Here is a 20,537-nt window from a genome sequence, read left to right on the forward strand (position 1 = left end):
TGTGCACATTCTCTTGCGCTGCTCTTGGACTAAAAATTCGGAACTTGGCCATTTCCATGATCAAGCAAAGGCAGGTCATTGCAGGAACTGTGGAGGGTGAATTTTGGGTTTGGAAAGGAATCCATTCCAACCAGGCTAGAAAGAATGCTCTTTCCCTTGTCCTACTGCCATTTTTTGGAGGTGTGGAGGGAAAGAAGCAGTAGAGCCTTTGAAGGAATGGTTTTGCCCCTTCATTTTATCAAGAATTGTTGGATAACTATGATTTCTAATTTGCATAATGGGTTAATTGGGAGGGATATTAATGTAATCCTCGACTTCCTTGACACATTATGATTGTTACTTATATTTTTTGTTATTTTCTTTTTAATTGGGTGGCATCCCCTTGATGCCCATCAATAAACTCTCTTTATTGATAAAAAAATGTGATCAAATTCCCACGGGCAGAATTTATTTTACATGTTGTATTTGATAAGTGCAAATTCCCATATACATCTCTCACAAAGCTCACCCTATCTTACTCCATTCATCAATCCTGATCATCTTGGTTCCTCCTTATAATCTGAAGGCATCTTGACCAGGGGAATATCCTAGAACATCATGATCAATAAGTTCAAGGTGCTGGCTAATAAGGGCATCTTTGTCACAGGCCAGCCTGAAGATAAAAAGGTGTTTTATGCTGAGTGGGAACTTGCCATCCCAGACATCATGTGCAAAAGAATGCATTCTTTCCATTCCCATATGAAAGTAAATGAGAGGAGAATTTTTGCTACTTTATTTATTTATTTTTTGTTGTTTTTTTTTTTTTAAAAGTTGTGTGGCATCCCCTTGATGCCCACCAATAAACTAGAGTTTATTGATAAAAAAAATGTAATCAAATTCCCACAGGCAGAATTTATGTTTCACGTTGTATTTGATGAATGCAAATTCACATATACATCGCTTACAAAGCCCACCCCATCTTCCTCTATTCAACAGTCCTTATCATCTTGGTTCCTCCTTACAATCTGAAGGCATCATAACCAGGGGAATATCCTAGATCATCTGATGACCAATAAGCTTAGGGTGCTGGCTAATAAGGGCATCTTTGTCACAGGCCAGCCTGAAGAAAAAAAGGTATTTTATGCTGAGTTGTGACTTGCCATCCAAGACATCATTCCCAAAAGAACACATTCTCCCCATTCCCCATATGGAAGTAAATGAGAGAATTTTTTCCATCTTCACATCATGAATTTTTGAACACCTACACCATGAGCTCCATCAACTCGTTTGAGGCCCCATTGAAGACCGTATTTGGTAGCAGTGTTTTTCCTCCATCAATGTTGCTTCTTTATCATGAAGCTCTAGCCATTTCCCCAGGAGGGCCTTATTGAAAGGGGGAAAAGATTTGGTCCTAGCCCTCCTTTTTGCGGAGGTTGTTTAACACCCCCCCCCCCCCTGGTTGACTAGATGATATTTAAAATCTTTGCCCATGTTTCCTTGTATGAATCTCCTTTGAATACCTTCCAATCTCTTGGCTACTGAACTGGGGATAGGGGAAAGAGATATAAAATAGACTGGGAGGTTAGATAAAGCGCTTTTAATAGGCTTGAGTTTTCCACGTTTTCCCAGTTAATTCCTTTTCCAACCAGCAAGTTCTCTTTCAAATATTCCAACTATAGGATCCCAAATTCCCTGATCTCTAAACTTGGCTCTGAGAGGGAGAATGAGATAGGTAATAGGAAGAGTGCCAAGCTTACACCTGAGGAGAACGTATCTCAGATTAAGGATTTGCTCAAGGTCATCCTCACAAAAAATGATAGTGTCATCTGCAAAGAAGAGATGGGAGACGAACATATTTGCATTTTTCTTTTTGATGCTAAGCCCCTTGAGCAGGCCACCTTCATTGGCTTTAGTTATCATAAGGATCAACACTTCCATAACATGATAAACAAAAATGAGGAAAGGGATCTGCTTGTCCCAAACCACAAGATGAACAGAAAAAATTTGTAGGGCAGCTGTTAATAAGCACTGAAAAAATGAGGGGGCAGAGATTGGATACATTAATGAGCTAGATAGATGAATCCATAGGGCAGCCATTAATGAGATATATTTAAATTTTGATCATATTATATCCATAAAAGATAAGAATTGAGAAGCTTTGAATGAAGGATGATTCTCCTCACCCATAGTCCGTGTTGTGTATAACATATATAATAATACATAGTAAACAAGATGTCTAGAGATTCAGGGACAAGATAAGAACAGGAAAAATGAAATTTAAAAATCTGAACCGTTATGGATGACAAGGCTTGTCACTGACATGTAGCTACAAATATATTTCATAGGTGTTTTTAGGATATTTCAGGAGAATAGGAAAATTGGCAACTAAATTGTCAAGGCTTGATGTATGCTGTTACTCATAATCTATACATTAAGGGATCATTCGAATCACTTATGCAGAGGTGCTTTTCAAAAAAAAAATGCTGAATTTGTAAGTGCTGAACTGGAAAAGTAATGAAAGTTATAAGTGGTGTTTGGTTGTGTTTAAAATTAGTGGTATTTTAGATACTTACTTTTATCATAGGGTACTATATAATTATTTTTAAACATATTTTAAATTAAAAATATTAATATTTTTTGATTAACAATTTTATTAATAATTATTTTAATCATTTATTATTAAAATTTTAAATATTTAATGTTAAAAAAAATATAAGATTATTATTTTTAATTAATAATGATCTTGTTATTAATGTATACTTGTGACATGTTACTATCGTATCAAATTATGGTAAAAAAATATTATTAATTGAATTTAAAATTTTAATTTATTTAATGTTAATTTAAATATATAAAATAGTTCTTGTTCAATCCAGAATTGAATTGTAATAGCTAATATGTATTTTTAAATATATTTTAAATTAAAATATTAATATATATATATATATATATTTACTGAAAGAGGGCGGCACCTCCTTTTATTTATTAATATGCCCTCACTTTTGGTGGAGGAATACCGTGGTTACAAGACAAGTAAAAGGGAGATTACAGATAATGAAATTAAAACCCTCCCAAAAACAACACCAACAACCAACCAAACCAAGACATCAAATCTAAACGATGCTTACTAAGAAAAAGGCCTAGATAAAATCACAAAAAAAACTTTAAATAAATCAAAATCCACCAAACAAAATTCGAGAGTTGAACTAACAACGAATAGAAGTGAGACCCAACCTATCCATCCGAAGTATACCCTTCAGAGAACATGGTAAAAGATGTTTTTCATAAATTACGTTATTTCCCATTTCTCTTTCTCTAGCAAGAAAATCAGCCACACTATTGCCTTCCCCATATTGATGTATCACCGTGAAGTTCACTTCTTTTAGCTCCGCCACGAGCTCCTCCCAAAAATCCCAAAGATATCACAAGATACATCTACCTTTCCGAAGCCAATCAACTACAATTCGCGAGTCACTTTCAATAATCACATTAAAATAATGAAGTCATTTGCACAAACGAATTCCTTCCCGGATTGCTTTTAATTCCGCACTATTGTTCGTACCATTGCTAAAATATCTTGAAAAAGCCGTTTTTGCAATGCCATGGCAGTCCCGAATAATTCCTCCACCTCCTGAAGTACCCGAATTACCCCTACAGCTCCGCACCCTGCTGGAGGTTTAACCCATGAAATAATTTTTCTAGGCCTGGTGTAAACTCCTTGATGCTTAATTTGAAACTCTTTCAAAATCGTAATGTCTGACTTCTTTAATTTTTGAAAAGAATTAGCGCTCTCAGCTATAGAACTAACCTAGTATCGAACACTTCTCCACATCTGATCCACACTTTGATATACTCCTTCAATTCTCGCTTTGCATCTTCGATTCCAAAGGCACCACATAATCAAACACAGAATATGCCCGATTAAAATACCTTTAATAGATGATTTTCAAGCAGTGGAACCAATTTGCGATTTTGTTTTTTCAGGGAAGGAATCACTGAAAAGGAATCCCCAACACCACACTAGCTTGACACCAAACCTTTGAAGCCACCTTGCCTAAAGAAGAATATGATCAATGTTTTCCAGGCTTCTTTGCATGCAGCAATCACATGCCGAAGTCATCGATATTCCTTTGGCCTGAATTCTATCATCTACTACTAAGCATCTGAACCAGGTTTTCCATAAACACATTGAGATTCTTCTGGATAATAAAGAATGCCAAAACCAGTCATTCCATACAAAATTATCACTTCTATTTCTCACTGCCTCCCATGCCGTTTTTGTAGCGAACTATTTTATAATTAAATTTTGAATGATAATGATATTAATTTTATAATTTAAAATTTCTATTAATTAAAATAGTGTAATATTATTTATTAATTAACAATAATCTTGTTATTAATTTATATTTATAATATATGATTATCACATTAATTTATGTTAAAAATAGTATTAATAACTAAATTTAAAGTTTTAGTTTATTTAATGATAATTTAAATTTATAGTTAGTTCTTTCTATGCATTCCATAATTTAATTATATTTTATTAATAGTTAATGGGTTATAATGCTTAAAGAAATAATATATGATTAATTTTTAATTAAAAATTTAATTAATAATTATGTTAGCTGTTATTTTCAATCAATATTTAAATATTTTTATTAAGTAAAAATAGTATAATATTATCTTTTGATTAACAATAATCTTGTTCTTATTGTTTATATTTATAACATATGATTATCATATTAATTTATGTTAAAATAATATTATTTATTAAATTTGTATTTTTAATTTTTAATATAAGTTTAAATTAAAGGATAGATCTTCTTCTTCATTTTATAATTGAATTATGTTTTATTAATAATTAATATTATAAAATACAAAATAAAATAATATATGATTATCTTCCAATGTATTTTTTAAATTATAAAATAATCTCTAAATTTTCTTATATTTATTAAATTGACCCTACCTATGAATAGTGTCACTTATAAGTGGCCAAAAAGCTATCTTCGATTGCTTCTCAAAATTCACTTAAATAGTTCTTAAAAAAGTGGTTTTGAAAAAGCACTTTTTGCAATAAGTGTTTGTTGTAGTACAAGCCAAATGCCAATTTTTTTTTTTTTTGTAAAAGTGCTTATTTTAAGTGATAAGCCTAGAGTAGCAATAAGTGTTTGTTGTAGTACAAGCCTAATGCTTACTTCACACATATGTTACCATTATAAGTACTTTTTTTTTAAGTGCTCCCAATCCAGGGCTATGCTTGCTTTTAGGTCAAATTGTGATCTAACATGGTATCTAGTTGTCATGAGGTTCTGAGATCAATTCCTATTGCTTCCTTTTATCAGCCATTTGTTAAATTATTCCCTTAATGGTTTTTATTCATTGTTTTTGTTTGCCTTCATTTTCATTTGGGCTGTACATGCTAAGAGTGTTAAAGCTTGATTTGCATTGGTGGCCCACAACTTAATAGCTTAAGCCTATTGTTTTCTAACAAGAATCATTCTAAAATATGAGACATACAATTTGTCTTCTAAATGTTTACCTGGGATTTGGGAACTATTTTTCTGTGCACATTGTCTGTTTCACAACTGAGTTAAACAAAATTTATTGTAGAAAAGGTTGTAGAGCAATAATATGTGTTGCTTTCTAGGTTTATAGAAATTATCTTATTGGGTGTTCTCGCTCATGTGGAAGGTACTTTTATAATGGAGTATTATGTTTCTTGTCGGCCTCCCTTCGTGTTAATATTTTTGCAGTTACTTAGAAAAAGAAGAAGGAAAAAAGAAAGAAGCAATATGCTGTCTGTGAAAAACAGAACATTTGGCCCTGTTGAATTGCTGATTTAGAATTGTCATGCATCTTTTACATGCTGCCATGCAGAAAGGGGAAATTTGTGGTTAATCTTTTGTTGATATTAGCCTCCAAACACAAACCAAGAAAAGGAATTTCTATAACATCATAAAAAACTGTGTAGTGATTTAAATTGTTAATATCAATAATGAGACTAGAGTGGATCTGAATGATACTATTTGCTTGGAACTTTTAGTTTAATTGGCATGTACTGACTGCTTGACTTTGTCATAACAGGAAAGATATTGCCAGTTGTCAAAAAGCAACATTTATTGCTTTGCACCCTCCTTATTTGCAATGCAGCTGCTATGGAGGTACATATTATCAGAATGAATTGAACAAACTATGCAGTGACATTTATCATGAGAGTTGAGAAAACAAATGATTAATGTTGATATGTTACTTTATTTTTTCAGGCACTTCCCATTTTTCTCGATGGCTTGGTTTCAGCTTGGGGTGCTATTCTTATTTCGGTCACACTGATCCTACTGTTCGGTGAGGTGGGGAATCTATCTGAGCTTTTATTTATATCTGTAACAGTGCATAGAGCTTTGAATTTGATAAGGGAGTAGCAAGTGTACATCTAGTTTGTTATTGCATTTTCTTATAAAAAAATTGAAGTTTTTAGTTGAGAGCTGCTATTCCAGTTGGAACACACTGAATGAGGTGTAATGGTGTATTAAATTCACTTAATGCATATGATAGGAGGGAAAAGTTATTACAAGTGCGCCTCAGGGAGAAGGCAAAAAATCTAGAACCTGGGATTCCCTCAGGTGAGGAGAGCTACATGAGGCATGTGCCTAGACACCAAGGTTTTTGCCTCTGAGCTAGGTGTCAAGATAAGTGCAAAAAAGGCATGTCTAATGAATATTATTCTCTTTGGTATTCTGGTTCTTGACTTTCAGCAGAATCAAGAGCTTATTGGACATTTTATTATTATTTTCCATTTATTTAAGATTCTACATTTAAGTAAGGACATGCTACTTATTTGAGCTCAATAAACCCACTAAAATATAATAAAATAAAATTTCTAAAGAATAAAATAATCGAATCTCCCCTCCAAGGGCAAATTGCAAAATTAGAAAGATTTGACAGTTTGGCCCTTCCAATTTCATGTTCAAGAAAATACTTCGGAATCAAATTTTGATAAATGAACGTGGTCTCAAAATAATTAATAATTAATAATTAAAATACTGGGAAAATCATTTCAAAAATATTTCTTGATTCTGAAGGCGTTGGTTAGACTCTGGTCAAATATACAAGATTAAGATGATTGTTTTTACTTGTTCAATCCTGTGCTGACGTATTATAAGTTAATCCAAAATTTTCCAAATATTTCTAGTGATGTAGAATGGCAAAGAGAATTTCTTACTTTCTGTAAATTAGTCACTAGGTTTTGTGGATTGACAAGGGCTGAAAGCCTGAAACTAAACCAAACCAATTCTGGAATCCTATAAAGAGTCCGAAACAAGAGTAGTTATAAAGTAAATTGAACGAGAAAATTACCTGCCTCTCATGGATAGTTTATTAGGTGAGTGCCTAAGAATCTAAGATATAAAAAGTATCATTTCTTCTTGGGTTCATGAAAATTTCTCAACCTTTAATAGAAGCATTACAAAGTTTGCATAGGACTCTTACTAGAGCAATCCTAATAACAGTTATTCTCAACCATAATAAAGGCTAAATAACTAATTAAAATAAAGGAAAAACTACAGGACATACCTGAAAATATGGCCCACCCAAAAAATAGATAAATAAATAAAACCCCAAGACATTACACTGAATGGTAATGCAACGGTTCTGTTACAGACTTGCTATAGTGATGGTATTGCTACTGTCCTCTGACTGTACCCTGAGTCCCAACTTCAATTCAACACCAAAATTGGAGCCTCCTTATCCCACCAAATAAATGTTTATGGTTGATTAATTTGCCTGTTGTTTCTTTTCACTGATTGAATCATTCTGCTTGAATGGGAAAAACTTGCCCTTGAGCTTCGAACTAGAATTGAATGATTTTGATTTTTTGGATTACATGCTTAGTGCATGGTGATGAGGCAGAACTTGATAACACTTCACAACCTTAATAGTAGGTAGGATTGATGACCATTAAGGTGCTTGCCAACCATGTTATTAAAGCTGTTGGGGATTATCTGATCAACTTGTTCTGATTTTGTGCCAAATTTGAATCTTGGTGATGTAGGACAAGAAACAAGACCTTGGGAAGATCCTTACTGGAGAATAATTAAGAAGAGCAGGATCAGAGAATTGTGGGGTTAAGTTAGTAGTTTATTATGTGTGTTGACTATTGATTAGTATAGGATTCTGTGTATTTGGGGATCGTTTGTAATATTTGTGTAAAGTTGGGGTATATTTGTAATGTAATGTAGTTTTAGGGGTTTATGTGTAATTTCATGTAAAGAGCTTTCTTATAATTAGTGTGTGAAAGCCATTATGTAGGCAGTTGTTGATGAATTTGAATTGAAGTGAACGTGAGTTCCACCCCGGTATCTCCTCTCTCTTCCCTTCCCCTTCCTCTTCAAATTTCTCCATGGCTGCAAAACCTTGATCTTGCCCCTGAATCAATTGGTATCAGAGCCCAACCATGATCTCTTTCTTCCATTTCAATTCCCCAATCTTTTTATTTCAATATTCTTCTTCCCCCTCTTTTCTTCTTCCTCCCCCCACTGTTCTGCAATTTCTATCTCCCTCTGCTGCTGCTTCTTCTCCTTCTTTCCTTGTCTCTCTTCTTCTCCTATCTTCTCTGTTCTGATCTCCTGTTCTGTCCCTAATCCTTTGCTTCTCAGCAGCCTTCTGCCCTCTTGCTTCTTCTATGTTTCTCTTCTCCTTCTCCTCTTCTTCTTCTTCTCTTTAATTCTCTCCCATAATTCTCTCAACTCTCTCTCATTTCAGAGTTCTGTTGTTATTTTTTGGCAGTTTCTGTCCAGCAACTCCTTCAACCTCCCATCTTCTTCTTTTCTCTCCTTCAGTTTCTTATTTTTCTTTCTCTTGATGAATTTCAGTTGGGAGAAAAAAAAAAGAAGAAAAGCAGTTATGCAGTTTTTGAACGTTTTCAGAAATTCCAATTGTGTCCCATTTTTCAATAAACCACCTTCCAAAGCCCTTCCTGCTACACCACCCGTCCTATTGAAAACAGAACCCCTGAAACCCTTCTCCTCCAATTTTCATCGCTGTCCAATCACTGGAGGACACCCCACGCACCGGCCAAAACTTCTCTAACCGTCGGCACTTTGAAAACACTGATCTCTTTGCTTTTCTCGTCACACCACCACCACCAATAAACTCCTCACCCCCTGATCTCCCCTTGACCAAGGTTTCATCATTGGAGGTGCCTCACTGGTGGCGCACGCACTCCATGCACTGGTGACCTGCGACTAGGAAACTTCCAGTGTTATGCTATTGCCAGTCTTGCGAAAAATTGCTTCAGCTAGATTTTGGGTTTTATCCATGATATTTTGACCTACAAGGTGATATTTTGATCAGGGTTACAATATACTGTAAGCAAGCCCAATAAATTGGCACGAAACCCTAGAAATTATTGCTGCCAGCATCAAAAATCAGGTTTTGTTGCTGTAATTTGTGGGTTTTCTTCGCGAATTTGTTTCATTTCGGTAAGACAATCAATATCAAGGCGAATTAAATATATTTCTTCGAAATTCGGACTAAGGTTTATGGGTTTGCATGATTGGTTTGAGAATTGAAGGCAAATTGTGTTAAAGGGCTGTTGTTGATATATAGCTGCAGCATATCGCATAAATCCAGAAATATGGTGGCAAATTATTGGAAAAAGGAATGTAATTTATCATTACTTGGGCACAATTTAAAGTTTTTCCACACATTTCTCAAGTGTGGAGGTATTGTATGAAAATTCATCATTGATGGAATATGTTCTATGAACGTGGTTTCTAGAGATGGAGTCACTTGTATGCAACTTCATCTGGATCCTCACCCATTGCCTTTTGAGATATCTTGGATTGACAGCATTACCGTACATGTTTGTGAAAGCTCTTTAGTTCCTACAAATGGTCACCTATTTTGATAATGTTTGGTGTGACATCATACCCATGAACATTGGCCATGTACTACTTGGTTCTCCTTTTTAAGATGATTTGGGTGTGACTCAAGGACTTGAGAACACGTCCCACTAGAATGAAAAGAAAATCATTTTGAAGTCAGTAGAGCCTGCTCTACTGATCAACCACGAGAAAGAATCTAAGATTATTGATCATGTCTAAGTTACTCAACTTGGAGACACCACAAGCAAGGCAATAATGTTTTTGAAGACATCCAAAGTCCTTCAAACATTCCTATTGTAGAGTTTGTCATTCCCAATGAATTAATTGATGCTGATTCTCAAGTCAAGTCTATGGTGCTGTCAATGGAATATGGTTTCTTGCCTTATTCAAGTGTTGGCTTTCAAAAAGTCCAAATTTGCTTCTCCCTTTTGATCCTCCAACATTTCAAAATTTAAGGCTTAATTTTTTCTAACTAGGGGAGAGTTGATATAGGACAAGAAGCAAGACCTTGGGATGATCCTTGCTGGAGAATAATTAAGAAGAGTAGGGTTAAGGAATTGTGGGGTTAAGTTAGCAGTTTATTATGTGTGTTTAGTATTGATTAGTATAGTATTATGTGTATTTGGGGGTTGTGTGTAATATTTGTATAAAGTAGGGTTATATTTGTCATGTAATGTAGTTTTTAGGGGTTTTATGTATAATTTTATGTAAAGAGGCTTTCTTATAAATAGTGTGTGAAAGACATGTTGTAGGCAGTTGTTGATGAATTTGAATTGAAGTGAACGTGAGTTCCCCCTTGGCCCCTAGTATCTCCTCTCTCCTTCCTTCCCCTTCCTCCTCCTCTTCTAATTTCTCCATGGCTGCAGAACCTTGATGCTGCCCCTGCATCACTTGGATTTGGTGATGTGTTTCTATTGTGAAGTTTTCTGTTTGTCAATTGATGCTGACTGGTTTATTTTCAAGTAGGGTTTTGAGACAGGAGATTGTTTATTTTGGTAGGGGAAATGCTTAATGAGATACTGAGAAAAGCTGAGGTGGAAGGTCTGCTATGATGGTTTCGAGCAGGTAATTTTAGAGGGGGAAGAGATAGAGAGGTTTTGAGTAATAGCTCGCTGGTTGAAAAGAAAGTTGTTGCCCAAAGGACAAAGGATGACTTTCATTGAAAGTACTTGGTAAATATGCCTATTTACTTATTATTTTTATTTTTATTTTTTGTTGTCATTCCTTTGTTATCTTGTTGAAGAAAATATTATGGAAAATTTTTATTCTTTGTCAAGAAAGTGTTTTCATGCATTACAGATTTGGTGTGATGGGGGATTGTAGGTGTATCAGATCTTTAGGCAATGAATAGAATGCATTTGGCAAGTGGATGTGGAGATATATTTGGGATTTTTTTTTTTTTTTTTGGAGGAGGCTGATTAGCGCAAAATATGGGGAGGCATATGATGATTGGTTTGTGGATGTCTTGTCATTTGAAGTCCGTATAGATTGAGTTTGTGGAAGATCATTAGGACAAGATGGCAAGAGTTTTACTTGAACACAGCTTTTCATGTTGGTCATGGTAGATTTTTCTTTTGGTGTAATGTTTTTTCCATGAATTCTCCACTTAAAATCCAACTTCTAGACATTTTTAGCTTGGATTCAGTTGAATAATTGGGTAAAATGGAAGACCTAACCTTAATGAAAGGTCTCGCCTTCTATTTATAAATATATGTCAAGTACAATTCCAATGACCATAACACCCTTACTCACACTTATTAACATTAACTCTAATACTAATAATGCTAAATGAACAAATAACCATTACTACTCCCCATCTAACTGGGGCATATATATTTTTCATATGCTCCTAGCTTGTTACAAATGAATTTCACACGATCACCTCCTAAGGCTTTAGTGAAAAAATCAGCAAGATGAAAATCAAACTTCACATGGGTGGTTGTAATGAGCTTCTTTGCAGGTTTCTCCTAAAAAAGTGGCAATGAACTTCAATGTGGTTTGTTCGCTCATGGAAGAATGAGTTGGAGCCAACATTAATAGCAACTTGATTATCACACATCAACTCCATAGGCTGAGAATGTGGAGAACCTAGTTCTTTCAACATGTTCTTCAACCAAACAAGTTCATGTATAGTGTGAGCTATAGCCCTATACTCTACTTGGTAGCTGACTTGGCCACCACAGTTTGTTTCTTACTCTTACAAGAACCAAATTACTACCAACAAAGATATAGTAACCTATCATGAATCTTTGGTTAGAAGGCGACCTGACCTAATCTGCATTTGTATATCCTTGAATATGAGTGTGACAAATCCTGATATAAGAGACCTATCACTGGTGCACCTTTGAGATATTTCAAAATGCGGATTATTGCATCCTAAAGACTTGTTCCTCGAGAATTGAGAAATTAACTTATAGCACTTGTTACAAAAGATATATTTGGTCGAGTGACTGTAAGATAATTCAACTTTTTGATAAGACTATAGTACTGTCTTGGGTTAGGCAACAAATTACCCATATTTGGCACTAACTTACTATTGGGATCCACGGGTGTACCAATAGGTTTGGATCCCAACAACGCGGTCTCATTTAAAAGATCAAGAACATACTTTCTCTGAGACAAGACAATTTCTATTCAAGATTTAAGAACTTCTATAACCAAGAAGTACTTCAATGATCCCAAATCCTTGGTTTGAAACTTTATTATGTAGGAAAAGCTTCAGATCCTGGATACCTTGATCATCATCTTCAGTAATCACAATATCATCCACATACACAATAAGAAAAATCCTGCTAGATAGAGCATGATGATAAAATACAGAATGATCTAGTGCACATGGTTGGAGGCCAAACTCAAGTACAACAGCATTGAATCAATCATTGAGCTGACACAGTAAGCCTGACTTCTCATGAGCAACAAAGCTAGGTGGTTGCTCCATATAGACCTCCTCCTAAAGATCACCATCTAGAAAAACATTCTTCACATCTAATTGATGTAGAGGCCAATGAAAAGTAGTGGCTAAGGAGATCAACAAATGTATTGAAGAAAGTTTAGTGACTGGAAATAATGTGTTTGAATAATCCAAACCATATAATTCAGTGCATCCCTTAGCAACAAGCGGGCCTTCGATCGAGCCATGAAACCATCTAGATTGATCTTCACGGTATACACCCAACGACAACCTATCACTGACTTCTTAGGAGGTAGAGGTAGTGCATGCGTCTTTTCAATCATTGCATTCTTCCACTCAGAATGGGACAAAGCTTCAGAAATAGATTTTGGAAGTTCAAAAGAGAACAAAGTACTAACAAAACAGTAATATGAGGGTGACAAGAAATCATAACAAACAAAATTAAAGATTAGATGTTGGGTACAACTACATTTACCTTTTCGAATAGCAATGGGTAGATCAATATCTTGGGAAGTAGGATTGTCTTAAGAGGGAACTCAAGGCATAGAAGTGGAAGCTAGATGAGGCTCTCCTACCTTGACTCACCATGTGTACACCTGCAAATAGGGATGATCCAAGCAATGAGGAAGACTCAAAATTGGATGAAAATGTAGGAGGATTGGGCATAAATATTAGGTTAGGGTCTAGAAGGCAAGGTAGAGGAAGAGACTCATTAAGGTCAATTGAACTCAAGGATTCTAGTAGTATGGTGTAGACTCAAAAAAGGTGACATTAGCAGAGAAAGAATCAATGTAAAGTATGTCTATAACGTTGATATCCTTTTGAGTATAGGAATACCCCAAAAAAATACAATTTATAGCATAAGGATCCAACCTATTTATTCATGGAGTTAATTGACGGAAAAAAGACATGCAATCAAATATACGAGGAGGAAGGGAGAATAAAGGAGCCTTAGGGAAGGAAACTGAATATGGGGTTTTACCAACAAGGATAGAGGATTGCATTTTGTTAATGAGAGAGCAAGTAGTGAGCTCAACATCATTCCAAAAAACTTTGGAGACATACATTTGATACAAAAGGGTATGAGTGACTTTGAGAATATTTCTTTTTATTTTTTTTATTTTTTTGCAACTCCATTTTGTTGTGGAGTGTGGGCACAAGATGACTGATGGATGATACCAGAATTAGTCATATAGGTACTGAATTTGGTGCTAAAGTATTCCTAAGATTATCACTACAAAGTATCTTGGCTAGCATGTCAAACCGAGTCTTTATTTGAGAACAGAAGGCACAAAAGATATAAAACAACTTACAATAATCTTTCATTAAATACAACTAAGTCATCCTAGTAGTCATAAAAAAATGTAATAAGCTACTGAAATCCTAATTTCAATGTGACATGATCCCAAACATCAAAATGGACAAGCATGAAAGGACTATCTGCACATTTGTTGGCCTAGGAAGCAAAGGGAACATCATGATGTTTTCCCAACTAACAAGATACTCTTTCAAGACTAGACACAGAATTGAAGATAGGATCTAGCTGTTTCAATTTGTCCAAGAACAGATGACAAAGGCCACAATGTATTTGAAGTGGTATGGTAGTGGTTGTGCAGGTAATGGGAGAAAAGAGCGACTCAAAGTAGTAAAGTCCACGAGCCTCCTGTCCTATGCCAATTGTTTCCTCGCGTTCAAATCCAGAATAACCACAAAATTAGGAAAGAAGGGAATAGAATAATTTAGTGATTTTGTAAGCTTATTAACTGACATGGACTTAGGAATGTACAACACAGAGAAAGAGAGATGGAGAGAGTAGGATTTATTGTTCCTACCCCCTTAACTATAGGTGCGGATCTGTAAACAAGGTTAACTTGAGGCATATTTTTATGATACTTGAGGGCAGAAAAGAAGTCGGTTACACTTGTCATATGGTTAGTAGCAATAGAGTCAATAATCCAAGGATTAGTGGGAGAGATACCAGATGACATACAAACTGTAGATTTACTTGTTTGAGCAAAATATGTAATGTGATGAGATGCTTGTTGGGGTGCTTGATACTGTAGGAACCTTGAATACTCTTCCTCTGAGATAGTTATAATATGTTGTTCACTTGAACAAGTTCCTAATGAGGGAAACACACTTTCGGGGTTTGAAGATGCCATCCAAACACACACACACACACACACACAACCTCGATACAGCAGCAAATTAGAAATACACAGCGAACAAAATGCTTTTGGGATTCCAAAGGTGAACTTCTAGACCACCCGAACCAAACACCACTGATTTAACAATGAACGAGTCACTAACAATTGGACATAGCACTGCCACAGCCCTACAAAATAAATGTATTAACGCTGCCACTCCTCCAAGAGACTCACAAATTAACTTTGCTAGTACCAAACAACAACAATGGATTGCCACGAGTGCATGGTCGAAAAAGGTTGGATTTTTGAACAAAAACGTGTTTAACAATTTGATAGTGTGGTCTATGGAAGGAATCAAAACATTACAACAGCAAAAACAAGCCTTAAGTCTCACTAGATGGGGTCGGCTACGTGAATCCTTTTCCACCAATTCACTTGATTGAGAGCATTTTCCTGTACTAGGTTAAGAGCTATTAAATCCTTCCTCACTACCTCATTCCGAGTTATTTTTAGCCTACCCCTATACCTTTCGTGCAAGAAACAATAACTCACTCCTACTCACAAGTACTCTACTAGGCCTACATTTCAAATGCTCAAACCATCTAGGTTGTCCTTCCCTTATCTTGCCTTCAATTGGTGCTATATTTAGATTGTTGCATATATGCTCATTCCTTAGTTTATTTTTAATGGCATACCACTTTTCCACCTTAACATTCACATTTCAACAACTTTTATTTTTTGTGCATGTTGTTTCTTAGTTGTCCAACATTCTGAACCATAAATCATAGTCAACCTTATAGTTGTCTTATAGAACTTTCCTTTTAATTTTAAGGGTATTCTATGATCACACAACACACTTGACGCACTCCTCCATTTTACCCAACCTGCTTTAATTCTTTGTATTACATCCTTTTCAATTTTCCCTTCTACTTGCATTATAGATCCAAGATATCAAAATATGCTAATCCTATTAATTTCTTGATTATCAAGTTTAATTTTCTCTCTGTTACTTCTCACATTGCTGAAATTACATCTATATATTTTGTCTTATTCTTACTTATCCTAAAACCTTTTGACGCTAAAGTGGTTCTTCAAAGTTCTAACTTAGATTCCACTTTGCTCCTACTTACATCAATCAAGACAATATCATTTGCAAACAACAGACACCAAGGGAACTCATTTTGGATATTCCTAGTTAGTTTATCAATCACTAAAGTAATAAAGATAAGGACTCAAAATAGAACCGTGAGGTACACGTAGTGTGATTGGAAAATCTCTAGATTTCCCTCCTACACTCCTAATGTTAGTCATTACTCTATCATACACATCCTTAATGACCTCAGTATGTCTATTGTATACCCCCTTCTTTTCTAAGACCCACCAAAGAACTTCCCTAATTACATTATTATATGCTAATAGCTTCTATTGTTTATTTCCCAGGCATAAAACCAAATTGATTCTTTGAAATCCTCTTTTCTAGTCTTATTCTTTGTTCAATTACCCTTTCTCATAGTTTCACTATATGATTCATTATCTTAATTCTGCAATAGTTACTACAATTTTGTTTATTGCCTTTTTTTTTTTTTGTATAAAGGTATTAATGTGTTTTTCCTCCATTCCTCTAGCATTTTCTTAGTTTTTTTAATAATGTTGAATAATTAGTTAACCAAATACTTACTTTAATCCCCTATAAATTTATAAACTTCAATTGATATGTTATCTAGTACTATGGATTTCCCACTTTTCATCCTTTTTAATGCTATATTAACTTCAAGGACTCTAATTTTGCGAATAAATCTCGTTTTTAGTTTTTTTCCTCATTTGTTACTTTGAAGTTCAATCTTTCATTTTGGTTTTCATAAAACAACTTATCAAAGTATCTCTGCCACCTCTCTTTTATGCTCTTCTCTAGTTAAGACATTATCATTCTCGTCTATTATACATTTTACATACCTAAATCTTTGCATGTTCTTTCTCTAGCTCTAGCAAGTTTATAAATGTCTATTTCTCCTTATTTTGTATCTAGTCTAGTATATAAAGTATCATAGGCTTTATATTTAGCTTCACTAATAGTCTTTCTTTGCATTTTTTCTTGCCTCTTTATATTTTTCAAGATTTTCTATATTTTTGCAACTTTTTCATATTTTATGTCAATTTTATTTTGTCTTAACGGATTTTTGGACTACTTGATCCCACCACCAACTTTCTTTACTACCTAAGTATCTTCCTTTGGACTCACCTAAAATCTCTTTTGCTATCTTTATGATATAGTTTGCCACCTTATTCCAAACAATATTTGCATCTACCTTGCCCCATACTGTCCAATCACACTCTTTGATCATTTTATCTTTGAATTTTACTATATTTTCTCCCTTCAAGCTCCACCACCTAGTCCTCATATGTTGATTTATGTTCCTCTTTCTCTTTCATTTTTTAGTATGTATATCTAACACTTGGACTCTATGTTGTTTAGCCAAACTTTCACTTGACGTAACTTTGCAATCCTTACAAGATAGACGATCCCCTTTCCTTGTTAAGAAGAAATCTATTTGGCTTTTATTTTTCTCACCCTTGGAAGTTCAAGTGTTTTTCTTCCATTTTTATAAAACAAGTATTCAATATAACCTAATTGTAAGATATGACAAAATTAAAAATTGTATCACCGACTCACCAACCTCATTTTATCTCCATTACCATGGTCTCCATGTATCCTCTCATAACCTATATTATCCTTCCCAATGTATCCATTCAAATCAACTCCTATGAATGTCTCTTCAAACGTTGGTACCCCTTGTAAAATACTATCCATATCTACCCAAAATTGTCTTTTAATATTTTTTGCTAAGCCTATTTGGGGACAATACACACTAATGGCATTTACTATCTTTGGTCCTAGAGCTATCCTGATTTTGATGATCTTATCCCCTATTGTCTTAACATTTGCTTTATTATCTTTTAGGTCTTTGTCTACAATAATTCCCACCCCGTTTTTGTGTTTTTCTTTTTCAACATACCAAAGTATAAGTCCTAATTTTTTAATTTCTCTAGCTTTCTCCCCTGCCTATGTCATCTGTTAGAGGCAAATTAAGTTAATTCTCCTTAAATATTGTTTCCATTATTTTTATGCATTTGCCCATAAATGTTCCTATATTCCGCATTGCTAATTTAATCTTAGTTTCTTATGCTAACTTCTTAGCCCTCCCCTTTCTATATTGAACCGATCTATTCCCCTAACCCTAGTGGATTTGGTAAGAATTCATGATATAGGGATTTGACAAGTTTTACGTTGGCTGTGAGCTCTTGACGCAACCCTTCTTCTTGATCTCGGCTTGGGATTAGCTATGTGTATAAAGATGATTTGTGTTACACACGCAAAGTGCAAGTTTGTATATTTTTTTTTTGGATGCAAACTAATTTTTGATAGACAATAAAGCAAAAACTAAAAGCCAATAGTAGTCTAAAGATAATACAAAACTAATCTACACTATAAAGTCTATTTAAATCCTACCCAGCGTCCACTTAATAATTTTCTAAAGCACACCCTACAACCAATAGAAACCACACCAACACAATGCACTTAAAAAAAATAAGAAAAAAAAAAAAAAACCTAAAGCATGCAATTTTGGCATGTTCCAAGTTCAACTATTATCAAAATACTCGTGCAATATTACTTTTGAAAAATTGTGTAACCCAAGATTTGCAAATGGAAAACACAAAAATGCATATGTTAAGCCTACATATTGAAAACAAAAAATATACTCTACTAACCAACAATTGAAAAAATAAAATAGGAGAAAATCCCACTGGCGGATTAAACTAAAGGGCAATGATTGTCGATTGAAAATACCGCAGTAAGTACCCTCTGGCACTGGAAATTTTGACGCAACTAATGATAATCAATTGAATAATATTGAAGCAACAAGGGATTGGAAGAATTCTTCAAACCAAATTCAAGATTGGCGATGGAGTTAAGTAGTTAATGGTGTCATTGTAACCTCTCACCTGACTCGCACCACCTCACATTGTCGTTGTCAGAGCTGGAGTTTCTTTTCTGGCATGACCTTGAGCTCAAATGTGTGATCTTGTGGATTTTATCCTCTGAGCAAAGAAAAATTTGAGGATTTGATTTCTTTACTTCCAAGAAAATAAAGGTAGATATAAATTCATGGATATGAAAGGCTTTGGAGGAATTTAATTTGTTAACAAAGTAAAATAAAAATGGAAGTGGGAGTATTTAGGTGGCTCAGGATTGCAGAGAAGAAAGGCCAGAGGACAAAGAAAGGAGAGACGAGAGAGAGTAGCTCTGCAAGAGGACGAAGAAATTCGTACAAGAAACCGCCATGAAGGCCAGACTGGCAGCGAGAGAAGGAGGAGAACGGAGGTGGGTTTGGCTTCTTGAAGCAGAATCAAGGGGTGATTGTGGATTTTGAAATGCCTCAAAATTCATCAATAACCTTGTAGAGGTTGAGTTTCTTTGCTTTTACATTGAAGAAAATTAGCGAGGCCAAGAGAAAGACTAGAAAGCTCAAGCACATGGAAATCGCTGCTGATCAAAATCTAGGGATTGAGAGTGATCAGAAATCTTTGTGAATGCAGAATCAGAACCTTTTAAGGCCTCCATCCAATCTTTCTTATTTGTTGAAAACAAGGAGTCGATTATCGCCTAGTGGAAAATTTTTTGCATAACTAGATGAGGAGGACCTTCACAGAGCCATAGGAGGACCATCACTGGAGAAGACGGCTAGAGAGCAGTGGCGCGAAGCCAGCTGAGCACAGATGGGCCTTCAGCTCTATGGGGCAGACAGAGACAACCGTTGCCAGAGATTGACAGTCGGAGGTGGCTTCACCCAGCCTTTGACTATGAGCGTTGTTGAGATAGAGAAAGAAAACTGAAATGCGGTGAAGGAATCAGAACATTCTGGAGGAAAAAATCAGAAAAGGTTGCTGGAAACTCTCTCACGTGCCAGTGCTGGCCCGCTGGCTCATGGGGGCTTATGGAGATGTTTCTTATGATGGGATTTTGCAGGGTTATAGTTCAGAGGGTTCTCTCTTTGATTGTGGTTGTGAAATTTTGAAGGGTTATATTGGTTCTGAGAAGGGCAATAACAGGAGGGTGTTTTCTGGCAACAGCTACATTTAGTTTGGTGGTAGGGTTTAGGTTGGATCATGCTCTAATCCCATGTTGAATAATTGAGTAAATTGGAAGACCTAGCCTCAATGATAGGTCTCTCCCTCAATTTATAATACATGTCAAGTACAATACCAATGGCCATAATACCCTGACTGACACTTAACTAACGTAACTCTAAGACACACTAATAATGCTAAATGACCAAATAACCATCAACAGATTCTAACAAAGAGAGTAAACTCAGAAATTTATTTAGAGGGAAGGTGGGGATCATGTTAGATGAGATTTGTGCATTAGTAGAAACTTTGGACATTCAGAGTGGAGAATTGTTCTCATCCCTTCAGGAGGTTTGGGTGAAGGGTGGGAGAATACAGGATCAGGTGGATTCATTTAAAGAGTGATAGTTTTTTTCCTGTAAAGCTTATTCTTGAATCAAGGAGAGAGAAGGGGAATCAGAAGATGAGAACATCCCTAGAGTGCTATTT

General features: G+C 35.1%; 1 protein-coding gene across 2 annotated transcripts in view; it reads left to right on the forward strand.

The window, feature by feature from the left end:
- The window catches only part of LOC131160166 (DUF21 domain-containing protein At2g14520-like), a 79,241-nt gene that overhangs the window by 13,498 nt on the left and 45,206 nt on the right, over positions 1–20,537 (forward strand). For both annotated transcript variants that reach the window (XM_058115547.1, XM_058115548.1), the window contains exons 3-4: positions 6,067–6,143; positions 6,246–6,329. In XM_058115547.1, coding sequence (XP_057971530.1) covers positions 6,067–6,143; positions 6,246–6,329 — 161 coding nt within the window. The remainder of the gene's footprint in view (positions 1–6,066; positions 6,144–6,245; positions 6,330–20,537) is intronic.

The sequence above is a fragment of the Malania oleifera genome, chromosome 7 (assembly GCF_029873635.1).
Source record: "Malania oleifera isolate guangnan ecotype guangnan chromosome 7, ASM2987363v1, whole genome shotgun sequence".
Lineage (NCBI taxonomy): Eukaryota > Viridiplantae > Streptophyta > Magnoliopsida > Santalales > Ximeniaceae > Malania > Malania oleifera.